At 44.2% G+C, this 18,593-nt stretch overlaps 1 protein-coding gene across 1 annotated transcript in view; it reads left to right on the top strand.

Annotated features, from left to right (window-relative positions):
- Positions 1 to 18,593, top strand: part of ATP1A1 (ATPase Na+/K+ transporting subunit alpha 1) — a 99,353-nt gene that overhangs the window by 61,981 nt on the left and 18,779 nt on the right. The window contains exons 13-18 of the mRNA XM_029578591.1: positions 614 to 789; positions 896 to 1,032; positions 1,575 to 1,725; positions 11,705 to 11,873; positions 12,151 to 12,305; positions 13,775 to 13,898. Of these exons, the coding sequence (XP_029434451.1) occupies positions 614 to 789; positions 896 to 1,032; positions 1,575 to 1,725; positions 11,705 to 11,873; positions 12,151 to 12,305; positions 13,775 to 13,898 (912 nt within the window). The remainder of the gene's footprint in view (positions 1 to 613; positions 790 to 895; positions 1,033 to 1,574; positions 1,726 to 11,704; positions 11,874 to 12,150; positions 12,306 to 13,774; positions 13,899 to 18,593) is intronic.

Here is an 18,593-nt window from a genome sequence, read left to right as displayed (position 1 = left end):
GCTGACTCCAGAAACAAATTAGATCAGGGACAGGTTAGTGGCCAAATACTGTGCAGCAAGGCCATGGGGACCTAGATGGCCAGATGTTTGGACAATTATCTCTTGCTAGTTTTGGTAACAGTTTTGATTTTTATAAAGGTGAGAAAGGGGGCTGCTGACTTTTGGATTAAATATGGAATCTTGTATACTCGTCCACCCATGGTAGAGAACTAAAGAGAAAACCAAAAACGGAGTTTGATAAGGAATTTTATAAGCACTCAAGCTTTTATAGCTAGCAGCAGAGGCAGTCAAGGCAACTGGCAGTGCAGCAGGGTTGAAGAGATTTGGACAAGCTTCTGGAGGAAAGGTCCACTAGATGTTAGCCAGGTGTAGCCACAGCAGAACTTGGCATGGCCATACGCAGACAACTCCTTCAGAGAATGTAAAGAAGTTTGCCTTTAAGGCATTAGATAGTATGGGGGGGGGGGGGCTTGCATTTGTCACTACCCATGTTGTATATTCTGTAAATACATGGAGGATTCTGTCTGAATCTTGCACATCGTGAGTGCTTAATCATTGTTTTGGGGGGATAACGCTTCTCTAGAAGGCAGACACTGATGTAGTCTCTCTTCAGGCTTCTGCCACCTGGCACTGCCAGACGACCAGTTCCCTGAAGGATTCCAGTTTGACACGGACGAAGTAAACTTTACTACTGAAAACCTTTGCTTTGTGGGCTTGATATCCATGATTGACCCTCCCCGTGCTGCTGTGCCAGATGCTGTCGGCAAATGTCGGAGTGCTGGAATAAAGGTGGGTTTCCGATACCCCTTTATCTCCCTGTCCATATCAAGCAGGTTTCTTAAAACACCAACTTGCGTGTTCTAAATACTGTTCCTTCATGTGTTACCTTTTCCAGGTCATCATGGTCACAGGGGATCATCCAATCACAGCCAAAGCCATTGCAAAGGGTGTCGGCATCATCTCAGAAGGCAATGAAACCGTGGAGGACATTGCTGCTCGCCTGAACATTCCTGTTAACCAAGTCAACCCCAGGTCTGGCATAGCACTGAAATGTGACAATAACATTACCAATTCTCCAGGCATACAGGCTCCTGTCTGAGCTCACATTGCATACTAGAACCGCTAATGCACACAATGTTAAATTTATTGTATAGTAAAAATGGACCATGAAACGTTTTAAATTATCCATCCTAGCTTGAACTAGGATTCAGAAGCTTCCTTTATGACCAAGCTTCTCGAGATAATTGTCTGTCCGCAGTTACATGTACTTCATTAGAAAGGTGTTCAGAACCAATGGTCTAACTTCCTGTTGGCTCTAGTCACCTTTTTATGAATGGTGGCACTTGCTGGATTTTCATATTTATAAACTTCAGCTTATTCAAATTGGGCAATACTTTGTAAATACTTTTTTGTGTCTAGATGTACATAAACCATTCAAACAATTGAGCCTATTAGCTAAAATTCTTTAAACCTTGTTGTATGAGTTTTAGATGTAAGGGAGAAAGATTGATCCTCTTCACGTGGCTGTCAAGTGAAGTGTGTGAATACAATGCCCTTTTTTTCCTCTCATTCAGGGATGCAAAAGCCTGCGTGATTCATGGTAGTGATCTAAAGGACATGACTCCTGAACAAATAGATGATATCCTGAAGCACCACACAGAAATTGTCTTTGCCAGGACATCTCCCCAACAGAAGCTCATCATCGTGGAAGGCTGCCAGAGACAGGTATAAGAGGCGTAAATAGGACAGAAAGATCTTGATTGATCCAAAAATCTATTCTTGGATTTGCTTATCTGATTTAGCTTGGAAAGAGATTGCCTATATGCACCTGTAAACTCCAGCATTACTGACTTGAACCGGTGAAAGGGTTTTTATTTTTTGTGTATTAGCAATATACAATCTTTATTAAAAAAAAAAAAAAGAAGTTTAAAGTGCAAGTTTGTTTTGGTAATGTGAAAGTATAAAGTCTTATACTGTGCTTGGTCTTGGCGGGGGGATCTGTAAGAGGGCACCCAGGAATTTTAGCTAGGTGGTTCCCAACCTTTTTATGCTCCAGCACACGCTGCATTGGTTTCAGTTTCTTTCTGCACACCGTCCCCCTCCCTCCCCACCCCCTGGCACCACCATCTTCTCTCTGTCACACTGGATTTTCTCCATCTGGCAAAAAAATTTGGTGAGCAGCGCTCCTTCCCCTGTACATACCCAGATCAGTCCAGATTCCTGGGTTTTGCCTCCCCTCCAGCAGATGGAGACAGAATTTTTTGACTGACTCTGCCCTTAAGTTGAGGTGCCAATCTGCAGTCCATCAGTATTTCTGTCTCCAGCAGATGATGGAGGTGCAAAATCCTGCAGTCTGACAAACTTTCAAAAAAAGGAAAATTCTTTGACTCTACAGCCTCCTGGGGGGGGAGCCCCATGTTTTCACTGGCTTTCCCTCCACCAGTGAGAGGAGAGCCTGGAGAGTCAGTCGCACGGCCCTGATCGCCAAGTTGATGGACCACAAGGACTCCGGTGTCCAAAGTCCTTGGACGGAAGTGCTGGTATCTGCGGTTACCGTCCAAGAAGGAACCTCCAATTCCCTGTACGCACCCGGATCAGTCCAGACAGTGGGTTATGTCCCCCTTCCAGCAGATGGAGTCAGAGAAAACTTTAAAGGGTGCTCCCGTATAAACCAGTGCATCCTCTATCCTCCAGTATTCTTCTGACTCCAGCAGATGAGTGGCTGAACTCTAGTTCCCCACTAAGAGTTCTGAAAAGCTAAATTTTTGTCCACCCTGCAATGAAGCTTGTCTGGGTCACGCCACCAAGAGAGACTGGACCGAGCAGATTCTGTGAGAGGAAGCGGAAGCTGAAACTGCTCGGAAAGTGGATCCCAGCAGGATAGTAATGCTGGTTAATCACTTAGAGACAAGTGATGCACTTCACTTTGCAGGATTTTCTGCCACTTGTGCGCGACTGCCTGGTCAGGATCCTGTCTGACAATTTGACCACTGCCACCTACATCAGTCGCCAAGGTGGTACCAAGAGTTGGGTGGTTGCTCTAGAAGCAGAGATGCTGATGGACTGGGTGGAACGGCATCTCGCCATGATAGCTTCCATATAGCAGGATCAGACAATGTGCAGGCAGATTTTCTCAGCCGCCACAGGATCCCAGAGAATGGATGCTATTGGAGGAGGCAATGAATCTCATTACTGGCAGATGGGGCTTCCCTCATATGGATCTGATGGCAACTCAGCAGAATGCCAAGGCACCCCGCTTCAGTCGCAGAAGAGAGCGTGGCGTGGAAGGGACCGATGCCCTGTTTCTTCCTTGGCCACTTGACATCTTGATCTGTGTGTTCCCGCCATAGCCTCTGGTGGGCAAGGTTGTGAAGAACAAATATCCATCCAGGAACAGTGGTTCTCATGGTGCCGGAGTGGCCATGGAGACCTTAGTTTGCAGATTTGGTTAATCTAGCAGTGGACAGTAAGCCTGGGCCATCTGCCAAATCTCCTATGCCAGAGCCCCATGTTTTCAGATCAAGTGGATCGCTTTTGTCTAGCAGCTTGGCTTTTGAAAGGAGGCAATTAAGGAAGAAAGGATATCCTGAGGATGTTTCTACTCTGCAGGCTTGAAAGACTTCTACTTCCTTGGCGTATGTCCAAATTTGGAGAATCTTCAAGGCGTGGTATACGGAGCAAGGGGTTGATCCTCTGAGCGTTGGTGGTGCAGATTCTGGCCTTTTTGCAGAGGTCTAACGAAAGCCTTGTCCTTTAGTTCCCTGAGTGTGCAGGTGTAAGCCCTGGGCTGTTTGCGAGGCAGTGCATGGTTCAGAGAAATGTATCCTTATTTATCGAGTTTTATATATACCGTCTGGTTTCGCCATCACAACAGTTTACAAGGTTTCGATGTTTAACAGAGTTTTCAAAAGGTTGATTCATATGGTTAATATTTATGTAAAATGATATCTGTTTTATAAACTTAGTTTTTAGGTTAGTCTATACATGTTTCGGTTAATTGTTTTCTTACATTGGTTGCACAATTTTGCTTTGTGTTAATAGGAGGGGAGTGGTGTTTTACAGTCATTGTGTCAGTTGGTAGGACACTAATGAAATAGGGCATCCCAACAGAGAGGTTCCAATAAAAGCAAACGTAGTCCATGTGCCTATATGTAAAAAATCACCGAAGCTAATGATTTCCGAATTATCCCTAACAACTGAAAAGCAGGTTGTGAATATAAACAAAAAACACACCTTGAAATGTCTGTATGCCCATGCCAGAAGTCTAAGATGTAAGATGGGAGAGTTAGAGTGTATAGCAGCAAATGATAAGATTGACATAATTGGCATCACAGAGACTTGGTGGAAGGAGGATAACCAATGGGACAGTGCTATATCAGAGTACAAACTATATTACAATGATAGGGAGGATCAACTTGGTGGGGGTGTGGCACTTTATGTCCGGGAGGGTATAGAGTCCAAGAGACTAAATGCTCAGTAGAATCTATATGGGTAGAAATCCCATGTGTTGGGTAAGAGTATAGTGATAGGAGTATACTATCGTCCACCTGGACAAGAAGGTCAGACAGGTGATGAAATGCTAAGAGAAATCAGGGAAGCTAACCAATTTGACAGTGCAATAATAATGGGAGTTTTCAATTACCAAAGTACACTGGTGCAGGATAAATTGTATCACCACCAAATATTCCAAAAGAACTTTTATTGCTGCAGCCAAAATTGAATTTGGCTGCCGCATTCAATTTTGACAGCTCTCGCGAGAGTGTCAGCAACTAACTCTGACAGCTCTCGTGAGAGTGTCAGCTTTCGCGCCTTTCCTTAGCTTTAAATGGCTGTCAGTTTTGAGGGCGCTTGCGCTCCATTGTATATCTGAGAAGGTATGTATGTTTGCTCTTGGAAATTGTTTTGCCATTTCTCACCACCTTATGAAATGACTGTATATTATTTTGTTTATATTCTAGACTTTAATGTACATGCTGGTCCCTCCCGATGCAGCCTAGCGAAACACGGTCCGTGTCGGGGGATCGCTCTAAATTATGTGTTCTTTAATTTATGGAGTTGCCATTTCAACATTGTTTCACCTGATTCTGCTTTGAACTGTAATAAAAGTTCTTTTGGAATATTTGGTGGTGATACAATTTATCCTGCACCAGTGTACTTTGTTACTTGCGTATGTGCAAGGCTTTTGCTTCGGTTTCTCTTAGTTTTCAATTACCCCAATATTGACTGGGTAAATGTAACATCAGGATTTGCTAGAGACATAAAGTTCCTGGCTGTAATGAACGACTGCTTTATGGAGCAATTGGTTCAGGAACCAACAAAAGAGGGAGCTATTTTAGATTTAATTGTTAGTGGAACGCAGGATTTGGTGAGAGAGGTAATGATGGGGCTGCTTGGCAACAGTGATCATAAATGATCAAATTTAAACTAATAACTGGAAGGGGGACAATAAGTAAATCTGCAGCTCTAACACTAAACTTTCAAAAGGGAAACTTTGATAAAATGAGGAAAATAGAAAAAAAACATGAAAGGTGCAGCTGCAAAGGTTAAGTGTTGAACAGGCATGGACCTTGTTTAAAAATACAATCCTAGAGGCACAGCCCATATGTATTCCACACATTAAGAAAGGTGGAAGGAAGGCAAAACAATTACCATCCTGGTTAAAAGGTGAGGTGAAAGAGGCTATTTTAGCCAAAAAAAATCCTTCAAAAATTGGAAGAAGGATCAATCTGATGAAAAAAATAGGATAAAACATAAGCATTGTTAAGCTAAGTGTAAAACATTGAAAAGACAGGCGAAGAGAGAATTTGAAATGAAGTTTGCCGTAGAGGCAAAAACTCATAACTTTTTTTTTAAATATATCCAAAGCAAGAAACTTGTGAGGGAGTCGGTTGGACCATTAGATGACAGAGGGGTTAAAGGGACTCTTAGGGAAGATAAGGCCATTGCAGAAAGACTAAATTAATTCTTTGCTTCCGTGTTTACTAATGAGGATGTTGGGGAGATACCAATTCCGGAGATGGTTTTCAGGGGTGATGAGTCAAATGAACTGAACAAAATCACTGTGAACCTGGAAGATGTAGTAGGCCAGATTGACAAACTAAAGAATAGCAAATCACCTGGACCGGATGGTATGCATCCTAGGGTACTGAAGGAAGTCAAAAATGAAATTTCTGATCTGTTAGTTAAAATTTGTAACTTATCATTAAAATCATCCATTGTACCTGAAGACTGGAGGGTGGCCAGAGTTACCCCAATATTTAAAAAAGGCTCAAGGAGCGATCTGGGTAACTACAGACCAGTGAGCCTGACTTCAATGCCGGGAAAAATAGTGGAAACTATTCTCAAGATCAAAATCGTAGAGCAAATAGAAAGACATGGTTTAATGGAACTGTCAACATGGATTCACCCAAGGGAAGTCTTGCCTAACAAATCTGATTCATTTTTTGAAGGGGCTAATAAACATGTGGATAAAGGTGAGCCGGTAGATGTAGTGTATTTGGATTTTCAGAAGGCGTTTGACAAAGTCCCTCATGAGAGGTTTCTACAAAAACTAAAAAGTCATGGGGTAGGAGGCGATGTCCTTTCGTGGATTACAAACTGATTAAAAGACAGGAAACAGTAGGATTAAATGGTCAATTTTCTTAGTGGAAAAGGGTAAACAGTGGAGTGCCTCAGGGATCTGTACTTGGACTGTTGCTTTCTAATATAAATGATCTGGAAAGGAATATGACGAGTGAGGTTATCAAATTTGCGGATGATACAAAATTATTCAGAGTAATTAAATCACAAGCGAATTGTGATATATTACAGGAGGACCTTGCAAGACTGGAAGATTGGGCATCCAAATGGCAGATGAAATTTAATGTGGACAAATGCAAGGTGTTGCATATAGGGAAAAATAACCCTTGCTGTAGTTACACGATAGGTTCCATATTAGGAGCTACCACCCAGGAAAAAGATCTAGGTATCATAGTGGATAATACTTTAAAATCGTCGGCTCAGTGTGCTGCAGCAAACAGAATGCTAGGAATTATTAAGAAGGGAATGGTTAATAAAACAGAAAATGTCCTAATGCCTCTGTATTGCTCCATGGTGAGACCGCACTTTGAATTCTGTGTACAGTTCTGGTCACCGTATCTCAAAAAAGATATAGTTGCGATGGAGAAGGTACAGAGAAGGGCAACCAAAATGATAAAGGGGATGGAACAGGTCCCCTATGAGGAAAGGCTGAAGAGGTTAGGGCTGTTGACTTGGAGAAGAGACGGCTGAGGGGGGATATGATGGAGGTCTTTAAGATCAAGAGATGTCTTGAAAGAGTAGATGTGAATTGGTTATTTACACTTTCAAATAAATAGGACAAGGGGGCATTCCATGAAGCTAGCAAGTAGCACATTTAAAACTAATTGGAGAAAATTATTTTTCACTCAATGCACAATAAAGCTCTGGAATTTGTTGCCAGAGGATGTGGTTAGTGCAGTTAGTGTAGCTGGGTTCAAAAAAAGGTTTGAATAAGTTCTTGGGGAGAAGTCCATTAATGGCTGCTATTCAAGTTTACTTAGGGAATAGCCACCGCTATTAATTGCATCAGTAGCATGGGATCTTCTTAGTGTTTGGGTAATTGCCAGGTTCTTGTGGCCTGGTTTGGCCTCTGTTGGAAACAGGATGCTGGGCTTGATGGACCCTTGGTCTGACCCAGCATGACAATTTATTATGTAAGATTCATGGAGCAACCCTAGCAGCGTATCCAGATGGGATGCTTTTCCTCCTGGGGTGTGAAGCACTTGTGCGCGCCGGTGTGCCCTTCCTGTAGCCTTAACTTGGTCCTCAAGGGCATTTGTGTGGTGCCTTTCAAGTCTCTTAAAAGGGCCACTATAAAGGATCTCACTTTGAAGGTGGTTTTCTTAGAGGTGATTTGATCAGCTAGAAGGATGTCAACTTCAAGCCCTATCATGTAGAGAACCTTATTTGCTAATTTTGGATTCCAGAGTCTTTGTGGACAGTCCTGTCTCTCTCCCTCCGTGCCCCCCCCCCCCCCCCCCCCCCCCCAAAAGGTGCTTTTGGCGTTTCACTTAAGTCAGTCAAGCTGCTAGCTTTTCCAAATTTGGAGGTTGGTGTGCCTCATACAAAAGAATTGATGTCTGGATACCAGAAGGGGCTTTGTTGCAGTATCTAGAGGTCACTGATAGTTTCACCTTATTGGATCACCTTTTTGTGCTATGGAGTGATGCAAAAAAAGGTCAGAAAGCTTCAAAACCCAGGATTGCATGTTGGTTTATCGAATTTTCTATACCGTTCGGTTTTGCCATCACAAAGGTTTACAAAGTTTCGATGTTTTAACAGTTTCCAAAAGATTCATGTGATTGTTAATATAGATATTGTAGGCTTTATAAATGTAGTTCGGATGTCAAACTATACAGGTTCGATTGTGTGTTGTATTACATGCTTGCATTGGTTCTGCATGATTGCATAGGGGCCAGTAGGAGGGAGGTAATATCTGAGAATCATTGGGTGTTTGGTAAACATCCAGGTTTTTAGTTCTGTTTTTAAATTTTGCTGTATTCTAAGTTCGGTTGGGACTTCCTAGGGATATGGCTCTCTTTCGAGTTGAGGTAAGTTGTTTGGAACAAGCAAGTGGCATCTTTAATAGTCCTTTGTTAGCTGAGCGGAGGTTTCTGTTTGGAGAGTGTAGTTTTATAGATGTACTTAGCCAGTTTGGATTTTTTTGTATATTTTGTGTAATATGGATAGTATTTTGTATTCTATCCTGAATTTTATTGGGAACCAGTGTAGTGATAAGTGTTAGGAGTAATGTGATTGTGTTTTTTAGTTCCAGTGAGTATTCTGGTGGCTGTATTTTGGAGGATTTGGAGTGGTCGGATGGTGTTGAGAGGTAATTTGAATAGCAGGGAGTTGCAGTAGTCCAGGTTGGAGAAGATGAGTAGTTGGACTGTTCTGAAGTCGTTGGGGGAAAGGAAAGGTTTTAGATGACGTAGGGTTAGGAGTTTGTGATATCCATCTTTGATTTTAGTAGTGATGTGGTTCTTGGATTGTTCTTTGTTAATTATGACTCCTAGGTTGCGGGCATGAGTGACAGGGGAGATTGCAGCTTTTTGGTTCATAAGTTGAGTGGTGGTAGTTGAGGAGCGGCGTTCTTTCTATCCAGTATGATTATTTCTGTCTTATCAAAGTTTAGGATGAGTTTCATGTTGGTTAGTAATTGCTTTATTTTGGTGAGGTAAGTGGCTGGTTTTTTTGTAGGTGTCTTCCAGAGTGTTGCGTATTGGGATTAATATTTGGATATCATCCGCATATATGAAGTGGGTCAGTTTAAGGTTTGAGAGGATGTGGCATATCGGGAGCAGATAGATGTTGAAGAGTGTCGCAGATAGAGCGGAGCCTTGGGGAACTCCGGTGTCCAGGTTTATTTTCTTTGAGAGGGTATCGTTGATCGACACCTGGTAGGTTCTTTGTGATAGGATGAGAACCATTGTAGGGTTTTTTTCTTTTGTACCAATTTTGGAGAGACTGTCAATCAAGATTGAGTGGTTTACTGTGTTGAAGGCTGCTGATAGGTCAAGTAGGGCTAAAAGGTAGCTGTGGCCATTTTTCAAAGCCTTTGAGCACGGTGTCATTTAATGATAGGAGTAGTGACTCAGAGCTCAGGTGTTTCCTGAAGCCAAATTGTTTGGGGAGTAGGATGTTTTCTTCCAGGTGGTCGCTGAGTTGGGAGTGGACGATTTTTTTGATAAATTTTGGCAGTGAATGGTAGGTTTGATATGGGTAGGTAGTTTAGTGGGTTTTCTGGATCAAGGTTGGTCTTTTTCAGTATGGGTTTGATAATTGCTGATTTTAGGCAGTCGGGGTAGTTTCCTTCTGTGAGGGATAGCTTTACAATGTCTGTTATCGTTTTGGTTATTGATGGTTCGATGGCTTTGATCGTTGGTATGGGTATGCAATCGATAGGGTGTTTAGCTGGGTTCACTTTTGATCTTTTGGATTTCCAGTGAAGATGCTGCATCAAAGTTGGGCCAGCTTGTTTGATTTGTATTTTCGGGTCTTGCGTGTTAAGGTTATTTGTGAGGGGTTTTATTTTTTTCTTTAAAAAAAATCTGCGAAATCGTTGCTTGTGGTCTTTGGAGGTTGATATCTGGTCATTGGAGGATTTGGTTAGGCTTTGTACGATATTGAAAAGCATTCTTGGGTTATGTTGGTATTTATTTTGTTTGAGTAGAAGTTTTTTTTGCGTTGTGGATAAGTTTTTTGTAGTCTAAGTGTGATTGTTTGAGGGAGGATATTGGTTCTGCATAAATCTGTTTCGATTGTCCTATCTTGGAGGGGTTAAGGCTCATTCTACTCTGTCCCAGGCAGCCGCCTGGGCAGAATGTCAGCTAGTGTTGCCGCATGAGATTTGCGGGATGACTACTTGGAAGTCACCCCGCAAAGTCTTTGCATATCTTTGCTACACACTACTGATTGGACTTCCAGGCCTCGGATGTTGGCAATTTTGATGAAAATGTATTTCGAGCAGGACTCTCGCAGTCCCACCCTGGTTAGGGAAGCTTTGGTACATCCCAGGAGTCTGGACTGATCTGGGGATGTACAGGGAAAGGAAACTTTGGTTCTTACCTACTAACTTTCATTCCTGTAAAACCACAGATCAGTCCATAGTCCCATGCCTGGTGGTGGAGAGGTTTGGAGAGTCCGCTTGATCTGATTCCTGTGGTTTATTATTAGACTTTCTTAATTTAGAACCTTTCTTGAATTTCTTCTTTCCTCTGCTCGTTTGGGGGATATTATAATGTTAGGTGGCTAGAAGTTTTTTTTTGACTGATTTCTGCTTGGGTACTGAGTAATACTGAGACTGCAGGTGGCACATTGGGTTACGAGGCGGTGTTTGTGAAACTTTCTCTGTTCAATCTGCTGGAAGGGAGGCAAAACCCAGGAATCTGGACTGACCTGTGGTACTACAGGAATGAAAATTAGCAGGTGGTAACCAAGTTTCCTTTACTTGCTGCTATCAGTTCTTTGTCAGCCTTTCGCTGAAACTTGAACTTTGTGGGGATCCCATAGTCTTGTAAAACACACTGGCTCCACATGGTTCTGACTTCTGCAGGAAGCTGGCAGAGGAGGAACAGGAAAAAGAACACTGTTCATCGACTCTGCTTGGTGGGAGGCTGCCATGCAGGGAATGCAGCAGTGGGGGGTGGAAAATGAGGAAGACTACTGCTGGCGGCAGCAGCAGCTGAGACGTGCTCTAGTCTTCTCTCCACAGGAGTCCAAAACTTTCATAGTCTGCCTGGTGCTCCCCTGTGGCACACTGGTTTAGGAACGTCTGTGAACCAGCGTCAAAATTGGAGGCAAACCTGCTAAATTTATTCAGTTTAAACAGCAGTGGTTGGAACCCATTGCTTCAAAGAAGGGGGGAGAGGTTTGTGTTGGGCATAACCTGGTTAGTATTCGGAGTGCCTCATGTTGTCCTGACCAGGGCCAGCTGTTTCTATAACACCCTATTTGTATTGCAAAATTTGGGTGGTTGGTACTGAAAAATCACATTCCTGAAAGTTGAAATATTACAATAAACCGTGAAGGGGAACATAAGAAAGAACATTTGATTTTACTTAGATCATAAAGCAGTTTTAGCATCATAAGCTTTGTCTGGGCCGTCTGTCCTTTTATTGTAACAAACTTAATGCTTTTCTTGTAGGGTGCCATTGTAGCTGTAACTGGTGATGGTGTGAATGACTCCCCTGCTTTGAAGAAAGCAGATATTGGCATTGCTATGGGTATCGCTGGTTCAGATGTTTCCAAGCAGGCCGCTGACATGATCTTGCTGGATGACAACTTTGCCTCCATTGTAACTGGTGTAGAGGAAGGTAAGGGTCTCTAAATGGCATCTTCTGAACGCATCTGTCTTGATAAGCCTGAGCTATAAAAGCTGTACTTTTTGGACCTTTCTTGCCTGCTGTTCAAATGCATAAATAAACTGGTGGTAGATAAGATTGTCGAACCTATCCAGTCTGCCTATTTTCCCTATATACTGCAGTAGCACAGATCCTCCCTGATCCGACTCTGTCCTTGCTCATACAACTAAGGATTGTTGCTTTGAGATCCTTTGGCTGTAGCTCCTTAACACTTGATTTCTTGCTTTAGGTCGTCTGATTTTTGATAACCTGAAAAAGTCCATTGCTTACACCTTGACCAGTAACATACCTGAGATCACTCCATTCCTTATCTTCATCATTGCCAACATCCCGCTGCCCCTGGGAACAGTCACGATCCTGTGCATTGACTTGGGCACCGATATGGTAAGCACAAACCCACCTGTGACAAGCCACATGGAGCTCTTTAGGCCTCTCTGTAAACTCTTTAACACCAGGAGGCTAATATTTCTAATGTCAAGGTTCAAAATGAAGCGAATGTTTTGCCTGAGACTGCACCATCTTGCTGTGACTCATAGGGAGGTTGTTACTATTCCATATCTAGATTTAGCCTTGCTGCCTTTCAGACTATTGCTAAGGCAGTTCTTGCCTGATTTGCAGACTGCCTGTAATTGAAATACTACACAGCATAGCTCAGTGGCACAGTAATGCTGATATTTCTATGCAAGCTTGCTTTGAAGATTACACAAAGGTGCACTGTAAATTGACTTGGGTATCTGTGTCCACACATTCCTTCCCAAAGCTAATGCTAAAAGTCCTGTCGTATTATCCAAATGTCACCTGTGCACCTACTGGCACTACCTGTATGGTGATGTAAACTGATTTTGCCAGAACATGGCTTTCCTAATGGAATCTGGAGGTAATTGTATCTGATGATCTTAAGATGGCCAAACAGGTGGATAACGTGACTGCCAAAGCCTGAAAGATGCTTGGATGCACTAGGAGAGGAATGGAGGTGATATTGCTCCCTGTATTAGGTCCCTAGTGAGACCTCACTTGGAATACTGTGTACAGTTCTGGAGACCGCACCTTCAAAAGGCTATAAACAGGATGGAGTCAGTCCAGAGGGTGACTACTATAATGGTCAGTGGTCTTCATTAAAGCATATGGAGATAGATTTGAAGATCCCTAGAGGGAAAGGGGAGATTAGGGAGATATGATGGAAACATGTAGTTCCCTGTACGTACCCGGATCAGTCCAGACTGCTGGGTTTTGCCTCCATTCCAGCAGATGGAGACAGAGAAGCTTTGAGAGCACCCCCTCTTAAACCGGTGTGCCACCTGCTTCTCTTCAGTATTTCTGTCTCCAGGAGATGGAGGTGGTGCAAAACCTGTGGTCATGAACCAGTTTAGGTTTTTACAAAAAAACCCAAACCAGTCTCTAACAGATATGATGGAAACATTTAAATACCTCAAAGGTTTCTATTCATAGGAGGTGAGCCTCTTTCAACAAAGAAGATTCTAGAATGAGGGTGGATTCAGAGATGGAGACAAAAACAGTAACTGAATTCAAGAAAGCATGGGATAAATGCAGGAGATCGCTAGGGAAGTGATGGGAATTATAAAGCTCAATTAGTTAGACAGACTATAGTTAGGCCTTACATACCTTCTGCTGTCACGTTTCTGTTTGAGTTGACATGTGAAATCCTGATACGATCGAGATGGGGAAATATACCTATCTTATGTATAGAGTAATTAGTTGGTAATCCTGTGTTCAGATATTAAATTAAAGGGAAAAATTGGATTTCCACTGCTATCTTCCCCTTTTTCAGTTACCTCAGAACAAGCATGGTAAACATGCTCTCTGATATTTTGTTGTTTTTCTTTCTTACCAAGGTTCCTGCTATCTCCTTGGCTTATGAACAAGCAGAGAGTGACATTATGAAAAGACAACCTAGAAACCCCAAGACAGATAAACTGGTGAACGAGAGACTGATTAGCATGGCATATGGGCAAATTGGTAAGCAGTGTACCCTGTCCTACCCTCCCCTGTTTGTTTATTGATTTATATGCGAACGCAGTTTCTGTGGTATTCATCGGTATCAGTTATATTGTGTTCTCATCTTTTGTATGGTGACAGGGTTACAGGCAATATCTGGTATACTTTAATTTGTAAGTGGTGATTGTTCAGATATCTGGCAACCTCTGCTTTACTTGGTCAAGGTCTCGTCATTTCAACTACCCCTCTTGGGAGGACGTTCTTAGTATGAGGGCTGGAGCTGTTCTCTTGTTTGCAGATTTGATCTGCTAGAGCCACTGGCGCTATTAACTCACTCACCTTCATAGTGAGTGAAACGCAGGGGGTGGGGGGCAGAGGAGTAGTGGCATCTTCCATGAAGCCATGAGAGAGTATATGAGAAAGGGACATGCTCTTAAAAGATGGCTGCACCATTGAACTATTCTGTTAGAATGGAGCACGGACTGTGTGCGTTTCACTGGGTGTAAATATCCTGTTAACCAGCCTCAGTACTTCGCGCCCAGATGGATAATGTGGACATTGAGAGGGGTTTGCATTTGCTTTATCTTGTGTCCCCACTATGGGGGGGGGAAGGTGGGGTTCTGAGACTAGTGCCCACCCCTGAGTCCATTTCCGTGTCTATCTTGAATGGGGTAGAAGATAAAGGTCTTCAGGGTCCTTAGGGACCAGGAATTAGTTCCTTGCAAACCACTTTACTCCAGACTGGAGGTTCCAGTGGCTCCTGGTTCCAAACCTGCTCAGTGGTGGTCTAGGTGATATAAATTTATTGAAAACATGGATTCAGGTTTCCAATTCACCTTACATTTCTTGCTCTCGGTAGAAAAATGTGTGCATATCTTGGCTACATGGAAACAGATGGAAAAAGGGGTTGTCTAAACCTTGTGCTGATTCTTGTATGCAGTAGCACCAGTCAGGGTTGAAGTCTTGACTATTAATGCTACTGATCGCAGCTTTCAAACCTGTGCTGGATTCAACCTCATTTTGTTTTGCTTTCAGCAGGAATTCCTTGGAAATGGGCTATAGGGATTCCCGCTTCTTAAACCACATGCCTAAGATCTGATTCTCCAATGTTAATTTTATCAGTTTACTGTCAGCGGTGCACTTGCTCCTTACTCCTTTCCTCTAGAAAATGTGGCGTAGCAGGCTGCTGCAGCTCACTAGATTACAGGTAGTGAATCGGTCTTAAACTGTGCATAGTGTGTGTTCTCCTTAAAGACAGACCCAGTGTGGGGGAATGAGGATCTTTTCAAGGAAGAATTTGCCTGCCAAAGGGGGGGGAAAAAAAGGCGGGGGAAGCAACTTTCAATGCTTGACTTGTAAAGACAAGAGGTCCCTTCAAGGTAACTGCAGCAGAACTCTCACTATGATGTCACTCTTGCAACCCACTGCAGGAGGTGAGAAAAGATCAGTCACTAGGGACTATACGGAACCTTAGGATTTCTTAGCATATGATTCAGTCCACATACCAGGATCATGTCTGTGAGGAATAGGTAAGTTCTGTGGAGCTCTGGGCCCCAAGATAATGCTGTAAATAAAATGCTTTCCTAGCATGTAGCCATATGGACTCATGTGCTCACCTGCCAGCAGATGGAGACAGAGTAAGGCTGCAAAGCTGACATCACAGTACATACACCCCTGCCATGACCTTAGCCCTCCAATATTCTCTGTCTCTAGCAGATGGTGGACGTTCCGCTCCCTATGAGGATTGCTGTACTTTTTGGAAGGAGAAAATAGTCCCATTCTCCTGCAGTGATAACTAAAGGTCCCTCCCCCAACTGAGAATTCCTGAGGCAATTTCCAAGATCCCTCAGAGGTGTGCCTTGGTCCAGAAAGCCAGTTCCTGGTGTGGACTTTGCTGCTTAGGCAGCTGAAAGGCAGTGGGTGCAGGAAGCAGAGTGTGGAGGTGACAGCTGGAGCCCTCTACCCCCGCAGCCGGAGACAGTCACTGTCTTCAGCCGGTAAACGCTGAGCCCAAGTTTAAAAAAAAAAAAAAAGGGAAGACTTACCTTCTGATTCAGACGATTAGAGGGATTTTCAGTAGGACTTTCCTCTGTCTCCATGCTTGGTGTGCTGTACCGCATCGTTCCCTCTCCTGCTGGGGTAAGGGGATTTGGGCTTCCAGGCAGGCTAGGCCCCAGTGTAGGCTTGGTCTGCACACTGTGTGGTAGGCTGCAGCGGTGCCATCTTGCCCACATTTCTTTGCATGCCGTATTGCCCTCCATAAGACGGGGTGTGCATATGGTCGGGCGCATCTCTACACGTAGAAGTTTGAAATGCCGCCTTTTTAGCAGATGCAGGCTCTAATTTAGTCCGTACTTCAGCCAGAGGAGTGGTCTCAGTGGTGGCGGCCAGACAGCTATGGCTGCGGAATTGGTCAGCTGATGCAATATTACAAAAATGCCCTTTAAAGGATCACTTCTATTTGGGAAGGAGCTGGAAAAGCTGGCCAGTAAATAGGGTGAATCTCCAGTTCCCCAGTTATCAGAAGATAAGAGGAAGCAGTTACAGCACCCCTCGCCATTTGTTCCAGGGGTTCCCAGCATTTTTTTGCCCCTACAGAAATTCAGCATTTCAGAGATCTCAACCCCTTGGGAGGTCTCAGTCCTTTCGTACCAAGAGAGGGGCAGGATTGGGTTCAGGCACATCCTGAACCCCCCCTCCCCAATTAAATTTTACCAACTCACCTTCAGGGCGAGGAGATAGGGGGTCATCTGTCTTTCACCAAAGATGGGACGATCACTTCGGACAATGGATACTGGAAATCATACAAGAAGCATACACAGCACTCCTTGGGATGTATTCATGTCTTTGCCACTTCCAGCACAAGAAGCAGACAGTGGAGATTACACTTCTAAGGCTCCTCAGGATGAGGGCTGTGATCCTAGTACCTATGCTCCAGGAAATGCGGGATGGTGTTCCATTCATTTTGTTGTACCCAAAAAGGAAGGTTCCTTTTGCCTCATCCTGGACCTCAGGAGTCATCCATCACCTGTGAGTGACACATTTTCACATGGAAACCTTATGCTCCATGATGATGGCAGTACAATTGGAAGAATTCCTAACATCCCTGGACCTAACAGAGCCTACCTATTCCAATCTTAAGAACAGTTTCCTACGTTTTGCAGTACTGGGTTGACATTCAGTTTCAGGCACTACCCTTTGGCCTAGCCACCATCCCAGAACATTTCCCAAGATTATAGTGGCTGTGGCGGCAGCACTGAGGAAAGACTGAATCCTGGTGCACCCATACTGGATGATTGGCTGATCTGAGCCAAGTCCATGGAAGAGAGCCCTCCTGGTGACCAACAGGGAGGTTGGTCTCCATGTTACAGGAACTCGGTTGGGTAGTAAACCTGGCAAGTGCAGCCTCAAGCCTTCCCAGTCCTTGAAGTATCTGAGAGTCCAGTTCAACACCAGGCGAGGCAAGGTCTTTCTTCCGACCACACGGATACAGAAGTTGCTGTACCAGGTGCATCAATTGATGAACATGCTGTGCCTAATGGTGTGGCGCTATCTCAGTCCTCTGGCAACCCTGGAATTAGTGCCGTGGGTGAGGGCACATATGCATCCACTTCAACGTTCTCTGCTAACCCATTGGAACCCGCAGTCTCAACTGTAAGGTTCATCTTCACTTACCGATGGAGTGGTGGTTGCAGGAAGCTCATTCGAGCCGGGGCATGCCCCTGTCCTCCGAATTGGCTGGTTCTCACAACAGATGTGAGTCTCCGAAGGGCTGGGGAGCTCGCTGCCAGGAGCTGATGGCCCAGGGATGTGGATGGAAAGAGGCCCTCTGGAACATCAATTGCCTGGAAGCCCGAGCAGCCAGATGATGTGTTTACAGTTCAGCCCACAGACTCCAGGGTCAAGCGGTCCGCATAATGTCAGACAATGCAACGACAGTAGCCTACATCAACCACCAGGGAGGAACTAAAGCTAGAAAGTGTCACAGGAGAGAGACTTCCCTTATGGAGTGGGCGGAAGTACAGCTACATATGATCTCAGCCTCCAACATCGCAAGAAAAGACAAGGTCAGAGCAGACTTCTATGCAGGGAGAGTCTGGATCCAGGAGAGTAGGGGTTGTTGACCAAAGCGTTTCAACTGCTAGATTGCTGGGGCCTCCCATCAATTGACCTGCTGGCCACATCTCACAGTGCGAAGGTTCCTCAGTTCTTCAGTCACAGAAGAGATCCTTGGTCCCTGGGAATTGACACTTTCGTCCAGATATGGCCAGAAGACGAGTTGCTATATGCCTGCCCTCCATGGCCCCTGCTGGACAGGGTCATTCACAGAATCAAATGCCACAGGGGACTAATCCTACTGTAGTTCCAGATTGACCCAGGTGTCCATGGTGTGGAGACCCCCCTGTGCCTCCCACCGGTGGAAGGAAGCAGGGCGAACCAGCTTGCTGGATTAAGGAGGTGGTCACGGGGGCCTTTGTGGAGGCTGGATAGCAATTACCTTCTCAGATAAGAGCTCATTCCACTAGGTCTCAGGCAGTCGCATGGGCAGAATTTAGACTGCTGTCTCCCAGAGACACTGGCACTGTTGCCATTGAAGACTGTGGCTCCGAAACTTTTCAGCACAGACTATAGTTTTGCGCGAGAGAAATCGGATCTATATTTTTAAGGGAATCTTCTCTCCTAATCTCAGACTGCCAGTGATTCTCTTTTGTCTGA

This window comes from Rhinatrema bivittatum, chromosome 15 (genome assembly GCF_901001135.1).
Source record: "Rhinatrema bivittatum chromosome 15, aRhiBiv1.1, whole genome shotgun sequence".
Lineage (NCBI taxonomy): Eukaryota > Metazoa > Chordata > Amphibia > Gymnophiona > Rhinatrematidae > Rhinatrema > Rhinatrema bivittatum.
Note: the sequence above shows the minus strand (reverse complement) of the source record. Positions and strands in the feature narration are given on the sequence as shown.